The sequence below is a fragment of the Sinocyclocheilus grahami genome, unplaced genomic scaffold (genome assembly GCF_001515645.1).
Source record: "Sinocyclocheilus grahami isolate Dianchi unplaced genomic scaffold, SAMN03320097.WGS_v1.1 scaffold221.1, whole genome shotgun sequence".
NCBI classification, from domain to species: Eukaryota; Metazoa; Chordata; class Actinopteri; order Cypriniformes; family Cyprinidae; genus Sinocyclocheilus; species Sinocyclocheilus grahami.
Window position 1 is genome coordinate 282,374 of NW_015505400.1, and position 19,307 is coordinate 301,680.

The following is a 19,307-nucleotide window of genomic DNA, read 5'->3' on the forward strand; positions in this document are numbered from 1 at the left end:
TGTGTGTGTGTGTGTGTGTGTGTGTGTGTGTGTGTATATATATATATATATTAGGGCTGCACGATTAATCGAATGCGATTTGTCATGCGCATTTTGTTAGTAAAGTCAGTTCTGTAATCAGCAGTAAATCAGCATCACATGCTTTCAGATGGAGTAGCATTTACTACACATAGCCGTAGTTCACTGACAAGTTATGCAAAAAAATCGCAGACTATTTTATTGCACGATTATGAAATCGAAGAAATTGTTCGCGATAATGACAGCTGTTTGCATAGCTTCTCAGTGAACTACGGCTCTGTGTAGTAAATGCTGCTCCATCTGAAAGCATGTGAAAATACCACATTTAATAACTTATTTTTACTACAAACTCACTTTATAACGTCAGTCGAGTGTTTGAAATAAATCCTTCTCTGAGATGATGTGGCTTTTTACACAGAATAAGGCACGCAGCATATTTCATAGTATTCTAAGCAGTGATAAAGGCATTGCATTATAAATATACTTTTTTTTATGAAAATGATAATAATAATAACTCTGTTATATAAATATTTGTTAATAATAACTCATATATTGTCATAATCGTGTGTTTATTAGTCACGTTGAAACAATAAAAGCAGTTAAATCTTCTGTTTATCCAGCTACCACTATAGGCATTTCCTGGGTTTCTTCTGCGAGGCGTATTTGGAGCCGTCACGAGAGCGCCGTCTGAACTCTGGCCTTTGGATGGTGATTTACTGCAGATCACAGAACTGTGCTTCACTGAAAGATACGCATGACAGTCGCGATTTTGATTCTGAAATCAAAACACTTTTTTTACCTGAATGCAAAACACTTTCTCACATTGCCACATTTATCGTGCAGCCCTAATATACTGTGTATATATATTTTAGTGGTGTCAAAATTAGCGCGTTAATGCAGGCGATTAATTTTTTCAGTTTAACGAGTAAAAAAATATTTAATGCAATTAACGCAGGGGTGTGGCTAGGGTTGGCCACCCCACTCACAACTGCTGCTTCTGTCACTTTTTCTCTTGACAAGAAGTGCATTTATTCAGTCGCAGAACGACTGAGAACGGGAGACGTTTCATGTTCACTTCAGTGCCAGGCGCAAGTCAAGTGAGCGCAGAAACGATATTGTGCTCGCAGCACGTGCTCTTCAATTGGACGCACAAAGGCGCCGGCGCGCGCTGTAGCATGGGTCCTTTCATATCAAAGTGCAAAATAAACTACGTGCATGCAATGTCGTAAACTGTCCTGGAGCAGCCCAGCACTGTCTCACTCATCTAATACACCCAATTTAACTCGTCAGCTCATTAATAGAGACTTTAAGACCTGAAGTGGGTCTGGAAAGGTAAAAAGAGTTGAGAGAAAATATGATGCATGTCAGATCCGCATCACGTTCAGCAGCAGCAGCTCTTAAAGAAATAACAGCCAAAACAACCTAATATCCAGCTGCGGTGATGTCTATTAATCAGTGGACAAAAGAAAAAAAAGAACTTTTATAGCTTTAAGGATTCATCTATATTTAATTTAGAATTCAGTGTTTGTTGACAATTTAAATTTCTGTATATTTCTGCTGAAGGGCACAGGTAAAAATGACATTTATTATAATGGGTTTATGTGAAGATTGTTTTAAGTTCAACTAAGTTAGTAAGTCTAATAAAAAGCTCTCAATTATACTGTAATGTTGAATGGCTATAGTCAATGGTTAAATATTGGGGGGGCAATTTTATAGAGAAATTAGTATTGGTATCATTGATACTGGCCTTTAGTCATAAAAAAAGATGCCATTAAAAAATATTAAAAAATATGTTTTCTTTGTTGTTTTTACATTAATTTGAAGATTGAATGTGGAGTTATTGCAATATAAAAGTATATTAAGATGAGGTGAGTTGCATGGCTTTGGGGCAGCAAATGCAGGGAGGGTGGGACGTACGCTTTCAGTGCTATCAGGCTAAAGTTAGCATTTTCCAAGATCTCCTACTGCACCTTTAATGTTAGGTGGGATTAATCACGATTAATCGATTAATTTCAGAAAAATGCGATTAATTCGTTAATTTTTTTTAATCGATTGACAGCACTAATATATATATATATATATATATATATATATAATGTGTATATATATATATATACACACACACACTGTATGTACTGTCTATAGATTGATAGATATTGGTAGCCAGTCCAAGTTGATGAACAATGCATTCTTGTTCATTCTTGGTGTGACATGCATTCTTTTTGGCTCGTTAAAGACTAATCTTGCAGCCACATTCTGGATTAGAATGTAGAGTTTTGATAGAGTTCTAATTTGGAAGACCTGTCAAGAGAGCATTGCAATAGTCCAGCTTGGACAGAACAAGAGCTTGAACAAGGAGTTGTGTTGCATGTTCCGAAAGAAAGGGCCAGATCTTCCTAATGTTGTATAAAGCAAATCTGCAGGACAGGGCAGTTTTAGCAATGTGGTCTGAGAACTTCAGCTGATCACCAATCACAACTCCAAGGTTCCTGGCTGTCCTTGAAGGAGTTATGGTTGATGTGCCTAACTGGATGGTGAAATTGTGATGAAGTGATGGTTTTGCTGAAACCACAAGCAGTTCTGTCTTGGCAAGGTTGAGTTGAAGGTGATGGTCCTTCATCCAGCAAGAAATGCCTGTTAGACACGCTGCGATGCGAGCAGCTATCATCGGATCATCAGGATAGAATGAGAGGTAGAGTTGTATGTCATCAGCATAGCAGTGATATGAAAAGCTATGTTTCTGAAAGACAGAACCCATTGTGATGCCATGTAGACAGAGAAGAGAAGCGGTGCAATAACTGAGCCCTGAGTCATCCCATTAGCTAGATGTTGTGATTTGGACACCTCAACCCTCCAAGATACCTTGAAGGACCTATCTGAGAGGTAAGATTCAAACCAATGGAGTGCAGTTGTCAATAGGGTTGACGGGAGGATCTGGAGGTTTACCGATTACATATATGCAGGGTGCGATTTGTGAAAAAAACAGAGGGGGGGATGCTTTTGAACATTTTTATGAAATGTTTTTAATATGACGGAAACTGTATTTAACGTGATCACAGTTTAATAAAAACATTGTAGGCCTACGTTAGGGCTATTAATTGTAATGATTTCATTTCCACGGTTATTCAAACAACGAATAAATTATATAGAGAAAGCAAGCAAAGAACACAATGGAGCTTTTTGAAACTCCGAATCAGTTAAACCATTGTGTCGCTAAATGATTTTGCAAAATGATTTTGAAGCGCTCCAATCGGATCGCATATCACAAATCATTTGATTCAGATCGGGACTTCAAAGCGTGTATCGCGAATCATTTGCTTTAGATCGGGACGTCAGAGCGGGTTTGTGGGATGTTTTTATCCCCACCGGGGATAAAAGTAATTCAGCACAGGCAGGGATGCATAGACCAGAGGGGGGGCAATCCCCCCCATTCCTCCGGCAAATCGCACCCTGCATATATGTACATATAGTGTATATTGGCTTTTCAGGGTTGTTTTTATGTGTATTTTATGTGCATTTTGTCTTTGTACTTGCAGATTTAGTTTCACTTAAAAAATATTAACAGATTTGAAAGGCTGAAAAATATTAAAAGTTTATTTAGTGATATGGCCCTATAGACAGAGCTATCAGTGTCTGATCACCTGTTGCTTCTCCTCTGAAACTCTTAATCAGTCACAAAGACTGGTCTGCACACTGCTGTCTGGAGCCCATCATGCCCTGCTCCGTCTGCGTGGTGATCCGCCCCACCTCTTCCTCTCTCTGGGGTGAGAGGCTGTATTGTCTGCTGTATGGATTGGTCGTCTGAATGAGGCTGAGTGCCTTTCCCAGGGGCTTAGCGTCTCGGCGAGGGGGCTGTGTATACATTTACGCAGACCATGGGAGATGATGTGTGCCCTGCTTCGGGGGCTCGGCCTTTGTGCCCATCTGAGAGAGTGAGATGGGCCATTTGAAAGGCTGGCAGTGTTTGGGGTGATGGGATTGGGTAATTCGTAACCCCATGTGTTTCAATAGACTGTGGAAGGTTAGCCAGCCCTCCCCATGATTCCTGCATCCCCAGCCACAACGTTCCTCAACAATAAGCCATATTCCAGAGCACCCTCATTGTCCTGAAACAATTGCATAATAGCGGAGCTTGGCCGTATTGTTTTGGGGGAATGTTTACGTATGTATTTTCAGAGTAAACAAGGGAGTATCAGTAGAGGAGTGTGTTATGTTTGTGGGCCAAGGTTCTTTCTGTCACTGTTTCTCAGTCTAATTCAGTTCAGCCTCCTGTAGTTGTGTGAATAAAAGCTCACAGTGTCCTGTCTCACTGTCAGGAGCGCAGACTAGTCTCATTATCTGCTCTCACGAATTCAGATTGAGACATTTTCCTGTCTGGCCTTTTGCGCTCTCTTTTTACGTGTCCCGTGGCTCAATCAGTTTATGTACAAATGCATGTTCAGAATGTGCAAAATGTGGCAATGTGAGAAAGTGTTTTGCATTCAGGTAAAAAAAGTGTTTTGATTTCAGATTAGTTCACCCAAAGTGAACATTTTGGCATTATTTACTCACCCTCAGATTGTTCCAAATCATTTTTTCTTCATATCATTTGTTGCATTGACGTGCTGCATTGAAATTGACCATTGTTGATGGCACATCATTTGAGTGCTTCAGTAGAGGGGGAGATTATTAGTGAATTTTCCCTTCAATACAGTACCAAGTATTGTAGAGGCTAATATTTTAAATATTGATACCAGTAAGTCGGCACCGATAGCCTTGAGGGCAGTGCGATGACATATTGTACCATTGCGCTACGGGCGTCCCGAATTCGAATCCTGGCTCGAGGACCTTTCCTGATCCTGCCACCCTCTCTCTCCCACATAGCTTCCTGTCACTTCTATACTGTCCTATACTAGTAAAAAAACAACAACAAGAAATATATATATTTTATGTGTATATACAGTGGTGTGAAAGGTTTTTGCCCCCTTCCAGTTTAAATTTTTTTTTGCATATTTGTCACACTTAAAAGATTTAGATCATCAAACACATTTTTATATTACACAAAGATAATGCAAGTAAATACAAAATGCAGTTTTTAAGAAAAACTGCATTTTGCATTTCCTTGCATTATCTTTGTGTAATTTAAAGATTTGTTTGATGATCTGAAACTTTTAAGTGTGACAAATATGCAAAAAATTTAAAAAACCAGGAAGGGGGCAAAAACCTTTTCACACCACTGTGTGTGTGTGTGTGTATATATATATATATATACATTATTATTTATTTTTTTATTTTATTAACAAAATATTTTAGTTTGTCTTGTATAATTTTTTTCATTCGATCAGATAAGATTTTAAGCTGTCCATATGGTCAAGTTACAACGTGCCCCTCAGATGTTACAATCTGTTCCACCTACGGGGCATGTTGTCACATTTCACTTCCATTTTTTTTTAGGGTAAATAAAGAAATGTGTGTGTGTGTGTGTGTGTGTATGTGTGTATGTATGTATGTCTGCCAGTACTATTGAGTGGAAAGTGTTTTTTTTTTATAAACACATTTATGGTGGGCTATTTAACATTTAAAAAATCATTATTAACATACAGTAACTGATAGATATTATTATTACTATTTATTATAATTAGTAGTAGTGGTATTAGTATTATTAGTATTGTTTTATTTTTTCATTTATTAACAGTTATAGAACATAATGCGTTGTTATTATTATTAATTGTTAATAATATTATTAAGTAATTGTTAATAAATAAAAATAATAAGATTATTATTTACAAAAACAACAACAACAACATTTATTTCTTTATTTTTCTTTCTTTTTTCTTTTTATGTATAAGCAGATAAATATTTCACTACTGGACGGTTCTGTCTTTCCTTTTGAATCCAGTGTTCAGAGGAGTGGATGGAGAAATAGTTCCTCTCCTACGCAGCTCTTTGCTAACACAGTTCATTTTTTCCACCTCGTAGCTTATGATACAGTTTCTTTTTCATTATGTTCTTCTTCATACATTTTGTATTATATTTGGTGTGATTTTTTTATTTTTTATTTGAGAATTGTTTCTCTTCCAGCATCAGTGTCAGTCTGTAGTATTGAGATTTCAGGACTGTATGGTTGCAGAAGTTTAGGCATATAACAAACTAATCATATGGATTACTATGGCGCTGTTATGCTGATTTTTAGTTCTTGAAAGTGAACATTTTTCAAAAATTCCCCTTTGGTTTTCCACAAAATCAATAGAAACAACGTGCAGATTTAAAACAACATGAGGGTGAGTAAATGATGAACATTGGGTGAACATTGTCTTTAATAGTTGTTTTAATTTAAAACTGAGCTGTACATACAAGCAGTTGACAGACTGCAGTCTGTATAGTATCTGTATGTGTAGATTGTGATGGTATCTTCCAGTATCTGTTAAAGACTCACGGATCTCAGACTGGGGCTCCTGCCCGGTGCATTGATTGTTTCTGGCTAATTAGATTAGTCTAATCACATTAAGTTGGTGCCGAGGCGCGTCCTGACGGAGGAATAGAAATGAGACCATGTCATTGTTGGCACATAGCCGTCAATGTCACACCGTCCCATGGAGTTTCATTCTTCAGATAAATCATCTTTGTTCGGTTGTCCAGAGCATCTCTTGGGAGAAGACTGCAAGAAATTAACCCTCAAGCGTGACTACAGCATTGCTTTCCATTGAGGATCATAAAGACGATAAAAATGTTACAGAATTGAGATTATCTGGCATTATAATGTTTATAGAGCTGGTACAGATTCAGTAGATGTCTTGTTTACGGTGGCGTCAAACCTTTGAGAATTAGACTAGGATTTCTTGAACTAGTCTCAGTCTATAAATCCAGATGTCGGCTTACATTAGTGCATCGAGGAGGTCTGTCTTGTACAGTCATTTCCTCCATATACAATAGTTCTGATCTACTACATGGAATTTTCTCATGCAGCAATTAATGTCTGCAAGGCTCCGGCCCCTTAGTTACTGTTGCTCAGTCAGGCAAACATTACAGAATGAAGACACTTGGGAGTTTGTTTGTCCAAATGTCAGAAAACACTGGCCAGTTTCGGTGCCAGCTGAACTTTGCTCTCCTCTCTATGCTGCTCCGTCAGCATCTCAATATATGAGACACGTGGCATATCAGATCCCTGCCAAGCTAGACTGGCAGCCGTAGGGAAGAGCCACCTACATGGTGCTCAAATCTGATGAAACTGCAGGGAATTCAGTTGCACACCATTAATGTTCATAGGAAAGTATTTTTTAAGACAAATTGTTTTAATAATAATAATAATAATTTAATTTTAACTATTGGTTCAAACTGTCCATTTTGGTTAATTGGTTCAAAACTTTGATTCAGTGTTTTGTTTTGTGTCATGACTATTTTTCATATATTACAATGTGCACTGAAAACATAATCAGGTAAATGTTGCTGTTTATTAGTATGTTGTTGTTTAGATTGCTGCATATTGCTCAATTATATTGTTATATTGCTTCAAAATATTCAGTATTATTCTCTCGTGTTTATGTAGTGTGGAAAACATGACTTGATTATACTGAAGTAGATTTTTACTGTATTTTAATTCTTGCATTAGATTTCATTGGTGGTTTGTTTGAAATGATGGTTCCTTTGGTTGATCAAGATAATATTCTTTTTATTTTTTGGATCGTCTTGCTGTAGTTGTAAGAGTCCTTATCGTGTCTCTATAATATCCCTTGTTTCTTTTCCACTGCAGCCTGAAGAGTTTGAAGCCGTCCACTCCCACACCTTCCGGCTGAAGACGTTCAAGAAGGGGAAGCACTGTGGCGTGTGCAAGCAGACTGTAAACAATGAGGGGCTCATCTGCAGAGGTCAGTCCAGGGGAGGGTGGACCGCCTGGGGGGTGTCTTCCACTGCCCGTCCCAGCATCTGATGAGAGCTAATGGATAAAGGTTGAGATGTTTGTGAGGGGTGGCAGCTGCTCCCACTGACCAGTCAGTCTGTCCCTCTAATGAAACATAGTCATTAACCCGATTGGGTCACTGAGAGAGAATGTGTTACAGCGTTACAGACAGGGCTTGTACCGCAGAAAGCCTGCAATGGCCGCTGGAAATTACATCACCTCCTGTGTGACTTCAGAGAGTGAAAAAGCAACACAAGGTTCCCATTATGGCAGGATGGTTGGGGGATATTCACCTGATTTGAGTCCTGCTGTGGTGAAGATTCAGCCGGAATGGAATGTCAGCTTCCATCATGGGAGGTCTAGAAGTTAAAGCATGGTTTACGCCTGACGTTTCTGCACTAGAGCCAGGATTCCCGCCAAAAGTGAAGTCATCACCAGGGCCGTTTCTATAGGCATCTGTCATCATTAACGCACCCTCATGTCGTTTGAAACCTGTATGATTTTCTTCTGTGGAACATAAAAGAAGATATTTATAAGAATGTTGGTGAGTTTCAGCTCCCATTGACTTCTATTGTATGGTCAAAAATATAATGGAAGTCAGTGGCGATGGAAACTGTTTGGTTACCAACTTGCTTCAAAATATCTTTCTTTGTGTTCCACAGAAGACAGAAAGTCATGTAGGTTTGGAATGACATGAGGTTGAGTTAATAATGACAGAGTGTTCAGTTTTGGGTGGAGTATCCCTTTAAAATAATGAAACTGTATCAAACAATGTGTATTAAGTACATTTAAGTGGGTGAATATTAGCACAACAAATATGGATTCTTTTCAGATTTTATCAGAAAGACACATTTATTGTATATTGCATAATGTTTAAATGAATCTCACGATCAGCAAAATAATAATGTGATATAGTGATGATTTGTATATTAGTATAGTAAAATAATGATTATTTCTACAACCAAATCCTTGCTTTAGTATAAAAAAAAACGAATACAAAATTTGTCAGGAAAATATAAGATATTCTGTTCAAATGTGGATTTAAGGGTCATAGATCTTGGTCTCCTATGAAATATTCTGAATAGCATATCATTATTTTAATTAATTGCATGAATCACTAGTTTTTTTAATTGAATTATACTCTAATATGTTTCAAACATACTGGGGATGTCATTAAAACCTTTATTTTGTTTACATAATTAAGCCGCAAGATCTGATTAAACGGTTCAAATTTATGTAATGAAATTATGTAATACATTTTTTCGTAATGTATTCATTTACTTAAATGTATTTAATCCAGAAAACAAAACAATGTAATGCAGACATGGCCTAATGTTTTTATTGTATATTTATTTTTCACTTAATACATCTTGAGATTAGTATTATTTAAAAATACCAACATGGATCAATAAGGATCTTGTTGAAATGGTCAGAAACGGCCCTGGTCATCACGATGCATTTGATAGTACCTTTATTTTTGTCAGTCTGCACAAAAGTCTTTTCTATAATTAAGTATAAATGATCTTCCATTGACAGACAGGAACTGTATCTCCTTGTTTTGTCCTATCCATTGATGAATTACTCAAACTTGACCATGTTCTTCTGCTGAATGGTTAGAGTTAGTCAAGTCAAGTCAAGTCACCTTTATTTATATAGCGCTTTTAACAATACAGATTGTGACAAAGCAACTGAACAGCATTAATTAGGAAAATAGTGTCCATAATGCAAAATGACAATAGTAAACACTCATTTTTCAGTTAAAGACAGTTCATCATTGAATTCAGTGATGTCAACATCCAGCTCAGTTCAGTTTAAATAATATCTTTGCAATTTATACTGAAGTAGATTTTTACTGTATTTTAATTCTTGCATTAGATTTCATTGGTGGTTTGTTTGAAATGATGGTTCCTTTGGTTGATCAAGATAATATTCTTTTTATTTTTTGGATCGTCTTGCTGTAGTTGTAAGAGTCCTTATCGTGTCTCTATAATATCCCTTGTTTCTTTTCCACTGCAGCCTGAAGAGTTTGAAGCCGTCCACTCCCACACCTTCCGGCTGAAGACGTTCAAGAAGGGGAAGCACTGTGGCGTGTGCAAGCAGACTGTAAACAATGAGGGGCTCATCTGCAGAGGTCAGTCCAGGGGAGGGTGGACCGCCTGGGGGGTGTCTTCCACTGCCCGTCCCAGCATCTGATGAGAGCTAATGGATAAAGGTTGAGATGTTTGTGAGGGGTGGCAGCTGCTCCCACCGACCAGTCAGTCTGTCCCTCTAATGAAACATAGTCATTAACCCGATTGGGTCACTGAGAGAGAATGTGTTACAGCGTTACAGACAGGGCTTGTACCGCAGAAAGCCTGCAATGGCCGCTGGAAATTACATCACCTCCTGTGTGACTTCAGAGAGTGAAAAAGCAACACAAGGTTCCCATTATGGCAGGATGGTTGGGGGGATATTCACCTGATTTGAGTCCTGCTGTGGTGAAGATTCAGCCGGAATGGAATGTCAGCTTCCATCATGGGAGGTCTAGAAGTTAAAGCATGGTTTACGCCTGACGTTTCTGCACTAGAGCCAGGATTCCCGCCAAAAGTGAAGTCATCACCAGGGCCGTTTCTATAGGCATCTGTCATCATTAACGCACCCTCATGTCGTTTGAAACCTGTATGATTTTCTTCTGTGGAACATAAAAGAAGATATTTATAAGAATGTTGGTGAGTTTCAGCTCCCATTGACTTCTATTGTATGGTCAAAAATATAATGGAAGTCAGTGGCGATGGAAACTGTTTGGTTACCAACTTGCTTCAAAATATCTTTCTTTGTGTTCCACAGAAGACAGAAAGTCATGTAGGTTTGGAATGACATGAGGTTGAGTTAATAATGACAGAGTGTTCAGTTTTGGGTGGAGTATCCCTTTAAAATAATGAAACTGTATCAAACAATGTGTATTAAGTACATTTAAGTGGGTGAATATTAGCACAACAAATATGGATTCTTTTCAGATTTTATCAGAAAGACACATTTATTGTATATTGCATAATGTTTAAATGAATCTCACGATCAGCAAAATAATAATGTGATATAGTGATGATTTGTATATTAGTATAGTAAAATAATGATTATTTCTACAACCAAATCCTTGCTTTAGTATAAAAAAAAACGAATACAAAATTTGTCAGGAAAATATAAGATATTCTGTTCAAATGTGGATTTAAGGGTCATAGATCTTGGTATCATATAGAAACCCCCCACCCTCCAGTATCACCACCTACTGGCACAGTATGTCACATGCAAAAACAGACACAAAAACATTTAAATCTTTTAACATTTAATTATAGTTTTTTTTTTTCATAATTATTCATTATTCAACTATTCATATAAAACAACATATAGTAATATTTACTTACATCATACATATATTTTCACTAATATGTTTCTGAATGATGCTGCAAATGAATCATTGACTCAGTTATGAATCAGTTTATTGCAGGTGTCTGAAACACTCAGATTAACTCACTTAAACTAACCAAATCAGTCTTCGTGTGATTATGCTTGCGAGTCTGTATAGACAAGGATGTCTGCGAAACTAGTCTAATAAGTTTAACTATTCTAACTAGTTTTGAACTTTAGTCTGAATGGCTAAATTAAAATCATCATGATATTCACAATATTGTATTCAGAGTACAATACCTGTATCTCCAGCAGCCAAAGTTTGGCAAAGTCAAACAGCACCTCCCTGGCTAGAGAAGGGCGGCCTGCATTCAGTACAAGGACAGAATGCACCGTTTGCCCCCCTTTCGAGCCCCCTGCCCTGTAACACGATCTCATCTGATTATTTTCATTCCAGCCGATCTCAGTTTTGGATGCGTTTCCTTGCAAGAGTGAAAGCAGCCCGCCTGACTCTGTCATGACTCACTGTTGTTTCTCGTTTGCTTTTCAATGGCATCAACTGATCTGGCGTGTCTTCTCGCCAGCATAAACACCTCAGGCGGAGTGCTGAGGTGACCCAGAGATATGAAACGATGTCAAGGGGAAACCTGTACGTAAAAATAGCCTTTTCTGCGGTTTCATTAGCATTCCATCTCTGCCTCTGGACATTGAGACTGTTTTCCTTTTTAAGAAAGAAATGCAAAATCTCCCCTGATCACCCTCAGGGGTGCAGGCTGCTTTTGAAGAGACTGATGGTGTGCTGGATTTGTGTTTGTGTGTGTGTGTGTGCGCGTACACACATGGCAAACACATGCAAGCAGACAATCTAACAAAGTCCAAGCCAGTTTACACAAAAGAGTCTGTTCAGGAAATAAGGGAGCACACGTCTTTTAAAGGTGAAATGTGCAATTTCTGTGCCTTGTGTTTAGTTGGTTAAGTTTGGAATAGCATACTAACGTAATACTCTTATTGTTTCTGCAGTATGAAGTACTTATTCTTCACGAATTACTAGGATTTTCTGTTTGCAAAGAAAAGCCAGATGACTTCATGGTATTCATTGAAATGTGCAATATACAACAAAGTACACTGCGCTGTATCCCACAATGCATTGTCGACTTGACCTTACATTGGCAGTGTAACAAATTAGCAGAGAGTAATTGCAGATGATTTTTTTGAAACTCATTATTTCCAAATCTGAATTCCAAAACATTGTTACACAAAATTGAATTAAGAATGCAAAATAATCATGCCGTTGATCCAGCTGTTCAGTTCTAATATATTCATAACAACAGCATGATTACAGCATTGGCCTAATTTATAGAACTGTTTTCAATAGACAAGAAATTAATAGTGAGTAACTTATATTTTAGACACGGTGTTGTCAGTTTCTTTGCATATTTTTTGCTCTGCCAATGAAAATAGTTCCAAATAACTTAAACTAACCAACTCTAACCAAATCAGTCTTCGTGTGATTATGCTTGCGAGTCTGTATAGACAAGGATGTCTGCGAAACTAGTCTAATAAGTTTAACTATTCTAACTAGTTTTGAACTTTAGTCTGAATGGCTAAATTAAAATCATCATGATATTCACAATATTGTATTCAGAGTACAATACCTGTATCTCCAGCAGCCAAAGTTTGGCAAAGTCAAACAGCACCTCCCTGGCTAGAGAAGGGCGGCCTGCATTCAGTACAAGGACAGAATGCACCGTTTGCCCCCCTTTCGAGCCCCCTGCCCTGTAACACGATCTCATCTGATTATTTTCATTCCAGCCGATCTCAGTTTTGGATGCGTTTCCTTGCAAGAGTGAAAGCAGCCCGCCTGACTCTGTCATGACTCACTGTTGTTTCTCGTTTGCTTTTCAATGGCATCAACTGATCTGGCGTGTCTTCTCGCCAGCATAAACACCTCAGGCGGAGTGCTGAGGTGACCCAGAGATATGAAACGATGTCAAGGGGAAACCTGTACGTAAAAATAGCCTTTTCTGCGGTTTCATTAGCATTCCATCTCTGCCTCTGGACATTGAGACTGTTTTCCTTTTTAAGAAAGAAATGCAAAATCTCCCCTGATCACCCTCAGGGGTGCAGGCTGCATTTGAAGAGACTGATGGTGCGCTGGATTTGTGTTTGTGTGTGTGTGTGTGCGCGTACACACATGGCAAGCACATGCAAGCAGACAATCTAACAAAGTCCAAGCCAGTTTACACAAAAGAGTCTGTTCAGGAAATAAGGGAGCACACGTCTTTTAAAGGTGAAATGTGCAATTTCTGTGCCTTGTGTTTAGTTGGTTAAGTTTGGAATAGCATACTAACGTAATACTCTTATTGTTTCTGCAGTATGAAGTACTTATTCTTCACGAATTACTAGGATTTTCTGTTTGCAAAGAAAAGCCAGATGACTTCATGGTATTCATTGAAATGTGCAATATACAACAAAGTACACTGCGCTGTATCCCACAATGCATTGTCGACTTGACCTTACATTGGCAGTGTAACAAATTAGCAGAGAGTAATTGCAGATGATTTTTTTGAAACTCATTATTTCCAAATCTGAATTCCAAAACATTGTTACACAAAATTGAATTAAGAATGCAAAATAATCATGCCGTTGATCCAGCTGTTCAGTTCTAATATATTCATAACAACAGCATGATTACAGCATTGGCCTAATTTATAGAACTGTTTTCAATAGACAAGAAATTAATAGTGAGTAACTTATATTTTAGACACGGTGTTGTCAGTTTCTTTGCATATTTTTTGCTCTGCCAATGAAAATAGTTCCAAATAAATTAAGCAGAATCAACTGTTGCATGTCTCTGAGTAACACACAGTACACTCTTAAAAATAAAGGTGCTTCATGATGCCATAGAAGAACCTTTTTTGTCTAAATGGTTCCATAAAGAACCTTTAACATCTGAAGAACCTTTCTGTTTCACAAAAGCTTCTTTGTGGCAAAAGAAGGTTCTTCAGATTATGAAAAGGTAAGAAAGAGATGGTTCTTTAAAGAACCTTTGACTGAATGCTTCTTTGTGGAACCAAAAATGGTTCTTCTATGGCATCGCTTGAAGAACCTTTTGAAGCACCTTTATTTTTAAGAGTGTAGTGGCGTTTTGTTCCTAAATGAATCTATGTTTAAATGAATCGCTTCAGTGAATGACTCAGTGACTCACAAGAACACTTGTTCATATGTAAACATTCTTAAAGCAAGAAAATGTATTACAATTAAGTGAGTTTTGCTTAAAACAAGAAACTATTTACCAATGGGGTAAGACAAATTAATTTGTTGTTCCTTTACAATTAAGTTTATTTTTCTTACTCCTTCAGCAGACATTTTATTCTTGTTTTAAGCAAAAACTAAATTCTGATGCATTTTTAAGCATACATAACTTAATATCTTATATTATTTTGCTTCTTTTGCTTATCCTTATTTATTCAACAACGCTGCTTAAGATATTAAGACTTATTATCAATCCTAGAATATAAGTGTATTTTGTCTTACTTCACTGGAAGATTGTTTGAAGTATTTTTAACTTGTATTCGATTCTTCAAAATAATTAAACAAAAATAATAGGTGTATTATTTCAAAACATAATATCTTAATATATTATGCAGTGCTGCTTCTCAAGTAAATGTATCGTATTTGAAGGATGTTTAGATACTTTAAGTAGAAAATGTACATTTTTTTTTGGTTGAGCAGTGCTGATAAACACTAACGAAACTGGGACGTTTCACTGTTTGTATCCCTTCACTTATTTGCCAGTCCGTGCAAGGTTTTTTTTTTTTACTTTTTGCAGGTGACATATTGTGCCAGTAGGTGGTGATACTGGGGGGGGGGGATGGACTGGCAAATAAGTGAAGGGATACAAACAGTGAAACGTCCCAGTTTCGTTAGTGTTTATCAGCACTGCTCAACCATCAGATTTGAGAACCAGAACTCACTCACATCATTGTCTGAGTTAGTGTTGTGACAGCTGGGCCGGTTTTAAACAAATATATTGCAATTCCGTTTGGCGGCTCAGAAATGTCACACTTCACCTTTAAAAATTTCCCACAGCAGGTCCATCACGCAATGTTTATTTTTTCTCATCCATCCATCATTGCCATTGTGATTCAGGCGCACACACTTATCTGTAATAATTTACCAAAGACAACAAGCCTTTTTTAGCTCTACAACAGCACATTAAAGAACAAATAATGAGCATTAGGTGTGTAATTGTTTTATCTGTGTAAAACAATTTGTAATTCCACTGAGAATGATTGGAAATGTAGTTTTGTTGCACAAGCCCGTTAAATGATTAGTATTTTCTGGTTTTATTTTCTAGTATTTTTCAATATTTGGTAAGCTTAATTTCTGTTCTTAATGAATAGTGCATGCAATACATATGAGCTAAATAGCACATAAAAACTTAATTAGCAAAATTATCTGATCTTCTAAAAAAGCATATTCTATAAACTATTCTTCTAGCTCTTTCTTGCCTTATGAAAAATTGCAGATTTTTTTATTAGAATATTCAACTTGTCAAATCAGACTTAAAAATATGATATTATATTATTATACATATTATAATTATAAATACAAAATATATATTACAATTGGTGGTGCATTATTTTGCTAATTTTCAGGGACTAATTTGATGGGCAACCTTACTTTATTTGACATGGACTAGCCATTATAATAAATTGTGCAGCAAATATATGAGAAAAGACTGTTTTTAGATATTTTGCTGCAGTATCTTTTGTCCACAATCTGTTTCTTTGCAACTGTTTGCAGATAAACTCATGCAGTATTTGTTTTTGCCACTAGGAGACAGTGTAAGAATATACATTATGAGCCTTTAAATTGAGCAGCAATCCAGTTTGTGTCATGTTCACGGTTTTTAGATTGCAAAAAAGAGCCCACCAACCGCACAAAAAAATAAAAACTTCACACACTTTGAAGAGTGACCACTGTATGCTGTTAATTTCTTATACTATTACACAAGCGCTGTGATCCACCGTAATGTGTGTTGAATTCAGCAGCTGTTTCAACAAATGATTTATCCTGCGTTCCCAGGCGCATGAGCGTGGCTCTCAGAAAGCATGTTGATTCAGTACTGCAGTGGAGTTAGACTTGGAGAAAAGCTTGGAATCCACACCAGATGAGCATCAGAGGGAATTGTGGGAAATCGTCCATACAGGATATTAAAGCAGCTGCACGGGGGTTTGTTTCTTAGTTAACACCTGAAATCACACTTATAAGTAGATAGGGAGTGTTCTGAATGGACAGAACGGGGTCACACAGGGTGCAAAATAATATATAGAGGTTAAAAAGATGGATTGCATAATTCATGAGTTTTCCTCATTTTTCACTCACAGACACATTTCACAACAATAATAAGCTTCTAATGGGTGTCACTGAGGCTTTTCGTGTACTTGGTATTGTGTGTGTGTCTGTGTTGTCTTAGTTATACTTTTGGAATTGTCTCTGGAATATTAGATACATTTGGCAAACTTCTATTTATTTAGTTATTGTGCTCCTTACATGACAGGTTGATATGTCACAGACCTGAAAGCACACAGTGAACATAGTTATCAATCATAATGCCAGAGATTCCCAAAACAGTGAGTTCAGTGCAGAAAACAGCACACAGTTCAATATTTACCCTAGTGTTTGTGTATACTGTTGTTAGTTTACTGTGGGATGCCTTGTGGTTTAACTGTAGAATGGTGAAAGGAAGTACAGTGTACTTGGTGCTTTCATTGGCTGTTATGATCAAAATATTTGTCATTTTTGCTGGAAAATTAATGAACAGGTGGTTTATATATATTATATAGCCTTGTGGTACAGCGTATTGTTGGATGGTTCAGTGAATGACATCACAGATTATTATTTCAGTTTTATTATTATTATTATTATTTTACAGTTATTTTGTGAATGTCTTTTTAAAACATCCATCCATCCATCCATCCATCCATCCATCCATCCATCCATCCATCCATCCATCCATCCATCCATCCATCCATCCATCCATCCATCCATCCATCCATCCATCCATCCATCCATCCATCCATCCATCCATCCATCCATCCATCCATCCATCCACCCATCCATCCATCCATCCATCCATCCACCCATCCATCCATCCATCCATCCATCCACCCATCCATCCATCCATCCATCCATCCACCCATCCATCCATCCATCCATCCATCCACCCATCCATCCATCCATCCATCCATCCACCCATCCATCCATCCATCCATCCATCCACCCATCCATCCATCCATCCATCCATCCATCCATCCATCCATCCATCCATCCATTTCCACTTCTTAAAGAGATAGTTCACCCCAAATCGAAAATCTGCAAAAATCTAAAGAAGAAATTTGAAGACCATGGGTGCCTAAAACAACGTTTACCCCATTGGTTTTCATTATAAAACAAACAAACAAAAAAGCAGAGATTTTCAAAATGTTCTCTAAACTATATATTCCTTTGTCTCTCTCAAGTGTGCATAACTTAAAGCAGTTATCTGCCACAGTATAGCAAAATTGCCAGCGTTTGACATTTGTTCCGTCGTAAGTGCTGAGTGTAATGCTAAACCCTCATTTGACACTGCGGCACTCAGGGGACCCATTCGGTTTGAGAGAATGACCGTAGCATGTTGAAGTGGTCCGAGTGTGTGTGTTTGCTCGAGTGCCGTCCAGTGTGTTTGTGTGTGAGGAAACTCTGTGATTGTGCTCTCTGTGTAGCCCGGCACGGCCCAGCCCTCTGGGACCGCTGCTCATTACAAAGGGCCAGCATGGGAAATGCCAACCCCGCTCCTCCTCCTCTCTCTCTCTCTCTTTCTGAACATTCTTAAGTCCTTGTGTCAGATATTAAGCAGCCCCCTCCTAATCCTCTTTCTCTCCCTACATCTCTTTCACACACCCTCTACCTCTCTCTCTCCTGCCTGTCTGTGTTTATACACGAAGACCTGACTTCCTAACAAGGCAAACCCATGTACGGTCCCCACAATGCACTTTCACACCCAATATGGTAGTGCTGATCTTTTATTCAGGGCTCGTGTGCGCAGAAACGTGCTGGGAAGCCCATATGGGGCACGCTTGTGCGTCTGTTGTGAAAAGTAACATGACTGGCAATACTAGATGTGGAAAAACATACATTTACATTTAGTAATTTTGCAGACGCTTTTATCCAAAGCGACTTACAATTGGGGAATACATAAAGCGATTCTTCTTAAAGAGGCAAACAGACACAGGAAGTGCTTGTGATACCAAGTTGTAGGTATTGTTCAAATAAGTACAAGCTAGAAAGGGAAGGAAGAAATAAAGAGAAAGACAAAGTTTTTTTTTTTTTTTTCTCTGTGATTGTGCTCTCTGTGTAGCCCCGCCCCGCCCAGCCCTCTGGGACCGCTGCTCATTACAAAGGGCCAGCATGGGAAATGCCCCCCCCTCTCCCCCTCTCTCTCTCTCTCTCTCTCTCTCTCTCTCTTTCTGAACATTCTTAAGTCCTTGTGTCAGATATTAAGCAGCCCCCTCCTAATCCTCTTTCTCTCCCTACATCTCTTTCACACACCCTCTACCTCTCTCTCTCCTGCCTGTCTGTGTTTATACACGAAGACCTGACTTCCTAACAAGGCAAACCCATGTACGGTCCCCACAATGCACTTTCACACCCAATATGGTAGTGCTGATCTTTTATTCAGGGCTCGTGTGCGCAGAAACGTGCTGGGAAGCCCATATGGGGCACGCTTGTGCGTCTGTTGTGAAAAGTAACATGACTGGCAATACTAGATGTGGAAAAACATACATTTACATTTAGTAATTTTGCAGACGCTTTTATCCAAAGCGACTTACAATTGGGGAATACATAAAGCGATTCTTCTTAAAGAGGCAAACAGACACAGGAAGTGCTTGTGATACCAAGTTGTAGGTATTGTTCAAATAAGTACAAGCTAGAAAGGGAAGGAAGAAATAAAGAGAAAGACAAAGTTTTTTTTTTTTTTTTA

General features: G+C 38.0%; 1 protein-coding gene across 1 annotated transcript in view; it reads left to right on the forward strand.

Annotated features, from left to right (window-relative positions):
* LOC107596588 (tensin-1-like) overlaps window positions 1-19,307 on the forward strand; it is a 188,870-nt gene that overhangs the window by 24,405 nt on the left and 145,158 nt on the right. Inside the window, exon 2 of the mRNA XM_016287344.1 lies at window positions 7,748-7,862. Coding sequence (XP_016142830.1) covers window positions 7,748-7,862 — 115 coding nt within the window. The remainder of the gene's footprint in view (window positions 1-7,747; window positions 7,863-19,307) is intronic.